General features: G+C 57.2%; 2 protein-coding genes across 2 annotated transcripts; one reads left to right on the plus strand and one right to left on the minus strand.

Annotated features, from left to right (window-relative positions):
• Positions 1-6: 6 nt before the first annotated feature.
• Positions 7-1,301, plus strand: LOC108524873 (glucosylceramidase-like). Its single transcript, XM_017865975.1, has 3 exons — positions 7-87; positions 456-572; positions 666-1,301. The coding sequence occupies exons 1-3, from the start codon at positions 62-64 to the stop codon at positions 769-771; spliced, it is 249 nt and encodes an 82-aa protein (XP_017721464.1). The 5' UTR covers positions 7-61; the 3' UTR covers positions 772-1,301.
• Positions 1,302-1,343: 42 nt separating this feature from the next.
• LOC108524874 (metaxin-1-like) lies at positions 1,344-3,131 on the minus strand (the record flags this gene model as incomplete). The annotated part of the gene is given in 6 exon segments (XM_017865976.1): positions 1,344-1,641; positions 1,734-1,793; positions 1,796-1,894; positions 2,353-2,422; positions 2,548-2,730; positions 2,895-3,131. Coding segments are annotated over 6 exon segments (864 nt in total), but the record flags the coding sequence as incomplete, so codon positions are not given.
• Positions 3,132-3,152: the final 21 nt, after the last annotated feature.

Here is a 3,152-nt window from a genome sequence, read left to right on the forward strand (position 1 = left end):
TAATTTTGTCGACAGTCCCATCATTGTAGACATCACCAAGGACACATTTTACAAACAGCCCATGTTCTACCACCTTGGTCACTTCAGGTGAGTGGAGGGCGGGCACCCCATTCCATACCAGGCTTATCATCTCCTACATCAGATGGCTTACATCACTCTACACCATGAGGGAGCAGGAAGGTGTTTAGGGTGGAACCTCGGGAGGGGCACACCCATCCCCTTTTGCACCATGGAGGCAGGAAGTGACTAGGTAGCAACAGACAACCCCAATGCCTGAGGCTGGACTGCGATGTAGAAAAGCAGGGTCAGTGCCCAGCAGCATGGCTCCAGGTCTAGAGACCCAGGGCAGAGCTTCTGCAGGAGTTATGGGGTGGGTATATGGGTGGGTGACTTCTTAGATGAGGGTTTCATGGGCGGTACCCCGAGGGACTCTGACCATCTGTTCCCACATTCAGCAAGTTCATTCCTGAGGGTTCCCAGAGAGTGGGGCTGGTTGCCAGTCAGAAGAACGACCTGGACACAGTGGCACTGATGCATCCCGATGGCTCTGCCGTTGTGGTCGTGCTAAACCGGTGAGGGCAATAGTGGGGTCTGGGAAGTGGGCTGAAGACAGGGTCGGGGCCTTGGCAGGATCACACTCTTAGCTTCTCCTCCCCACTCCCTAGCTCCTCTAAGGATGTGCCTCTTACCATCAAGGATCCTGCCGTGGGCTTCCTGGAGACGATCTCACCTGGCTACTCCATTCACACCTACCTGTGGCGTCGCCAGTGATGGAGTGGATACTCAAGCTCAGCCTGGGCATTAAAGGGACAGAGTCAGCTCACACGCTGTCTGTGGCTAAAGAGGGCACAGCAGGGCCAGGGTGAGCTTACAGCGACATAAGCCCAAGGGCAGTGATTTGGGTGATTCACTTTCCCCTCTAGGTGGTGCCAGGGGCTGGAGGCCCCTAGATAAAGATCAGTAAGCCCCAGTGTCCTCCCAGCCACCATGCTTATGTGAACGTGCACTGTGTGCTGCTTGCTTTGGAAACTGGGCCTGGGCCCAGGCTTAGGGTGAGCTCACTGTTGTACAAACACAAGATGAAGGGTGAGGCTAAGGAAAAGAAGAGACTAGGAAAGCTGGGCCCAAAACTGGAGACTGTTTGTCTTTCCTGGAGATGCAGAACTGGGCCCGTGGAGCAGCAGTGTCAGCATCAGGGCAGAAGCCTTAAAGCAGCAGCAGGTGTGCCCAGGCACCCAGATGGTTCCTGTGGGACTAGCGAAGAAAATGGCAGCTCTTAAAGGATAAAATGTTTGAGCCCAGTCAGTGTGAGTGGCTTTATTCTGGGGGGCAGCACCCCGTATCTGGCTGTACCAGCAAAGAGGAGGCACGGGGACCTCTGGAATGCATGAGAGTAGAAAACCAGTCCTGGGAGCGTGAGGACAAATCATTCCTCTTCATCCTCCTCAGCCATGCCCAGGGCCCGGGTGCCTGGGGCCCGAGCAGGCGTTGCCCGCTGGATAGAGACAATGCCGCTGAGCAAGGCGTAGCCCACCATGGCTGCCAGTCCTGCCAGCACAGATAAGATCTGGTTCCGGCGCCGGTATGGCTCCTCCTCAGTCTCTGGGCCTACTGGTGTCTGGCGTGGTGGTGGTACCTCAGCTGAGGGTCAAGGAAGGAAGGTGAGTTAGGGGAACGAGTTCTTGGATCCCTGCCCACTCTCCCCAGGGCTGCCCCTCCCATCTGCCCCTTACCTCCATCCCAGGGGAAGTAGAGACTGAGGATGTGGGTACAATAGGCACAGAGGTTGTGCAGCCCCGCAGGTGGGCCTGCAGCTTCCCACTGGGCAGCTTTGCCTGCAGCAGCAGGGCCAAGTAGCTAAAGACGAAGGCGTCCAAGGAGGCAGGGCTGGAGCAGAGAGAGAAGGGTGGGATGGAGGAGAAGCACTGGGGCAGAAGGGGTAAAGATGGAGCTGGAGGAAGAGTCAGCCCTTGAGGTAGGCTCTGGGCAGCAGGCGGCCATCAGGGAAGGACAGGACACACAGTTCTAGACCTGGTATTGGGAGAGATCCCCAGGTGGCGCCAGCCTGGCCCTGAATAGGGCTCTATCCCAGGGCTGCATAAAGGGCACATTCAGTGCCCCACAGCTCTTCAGGCCCCTCCTGTACCTGGCTGCCCTCCCACCTTACCCTTTTGTACCTCTGAGAAGGCTCTGGCCCCACACACAGCCCCACTGTCAGCAGGCCAGTATCTGTCCCAAGGACCTCCTGTCCAGGGCCTAAGCCCACCCCAGCTCCAGCCCCAGCTGCTCCATCTGAACCTGTATCTTCTTCCAAGCCACCCATTACCCTCTTGGAGTCAGACTCATGCATCTCCAAAGAAGACTTCTGAGAGCCCAGGCACTGAGAGAGCAGGGTCAGACACTCCCGAGCCTCTCGGTACAGCTGTAGGGAAGACACAGGTAGGCTTGCAGCTGTGGGAACAGTTCCACCTCCCCACCTAAGCACTCCCATTCCTGGCCAGCATCCTTGGGGCTCATCTCATACAACAGCCCCGGTCTCAGAGCTACCTCCTTCTCCAGCTCTTCCTCATCCTCAGGCATGTGCTCCCCACTCAGCAGCTCTAGCCGTTCCATGTACTGCCGCTGCATACGGCCAGGCAGGAAGAAGTTGAGGGGAAAGGGCATAGCCTCTGCATACCACTTCCGGGTCACTTCCACATAGTTCTTGGTGTCTATCCAGAAAGTATGTACCTGGATTGGGTAGGCAGGAAGAAACAGGCAGGTCTGAGCCAGTGCACCTGTCTGGTTCAAGGTGGGCTTCTGACCCCATGCTGTCCTGAGTCTCTGGGTGGGTCTATGTGTGCCCAACCCCTCCCCTGCTAACCATGCGTGCTGGGAGGTCTGGGCACACTCACCAGCACCGGGAGCAACTTCTCCTCCAGGAGAGACATGAAGGCCAGGGTGTCTGCCCCTTGCCGAGCTGACAGATCATAATCAGCATTGTACTTCTGTGGAGAAAATATCCATGGCGTGGACACTGCGGGGCTGCAGGGGCACTTCACCAAGGAGGAAGGAGTCCTGTCTGGTACCCCCCTCACTGGCCTCTGAGTGTAGTGGAGGTAGAGCAAGGAACTTTTCCTGCCAAGGCTCCCTTGCCTGGGCCCAGCCAGTAG

This window comes from Rhinopithecus bieti, unplaced genomic scaffold (genome assembly GCF_001698545.2).
Source record: "Rhinopithecus bieti isolate Rb0 unplaced genomic scaffold, ASM169854v2 repeat_26110, whole genome shotgun sequence".
NCBI classification, from domain to species: Eukaryota; Metazoa; Chordata; class Mammalia; order Primates; family Cercopithecidae; genus Rhinopithecus; species Rhinopithecus bieti.

What these genes read in the sequence shown, in the direction of transcription:
- LOC108524873 (XM_017865975.1), top strand. Translation starts at nt 62, where the DNA reads ATGTTCTACCACCTTGGTCACTTCAG. An exon ending in TACCACCTTGGTCACTTCAG is followed by an intron (nt 88 to 455) that starts GTGAGTGGAGGG and finishes TCCCACATTCAG; the next exon opens with CAAGTTCATTCCTGAGGGTT. An exon ending in GTTGTGGTCGTGCTAAACCG is followed by an intron (nt 573 to 665) that starts GTGAGGGCAATA and finishes CCCACTCCCTAG; the next exon opens with CTCCTCTAAGGATGTGCCTC.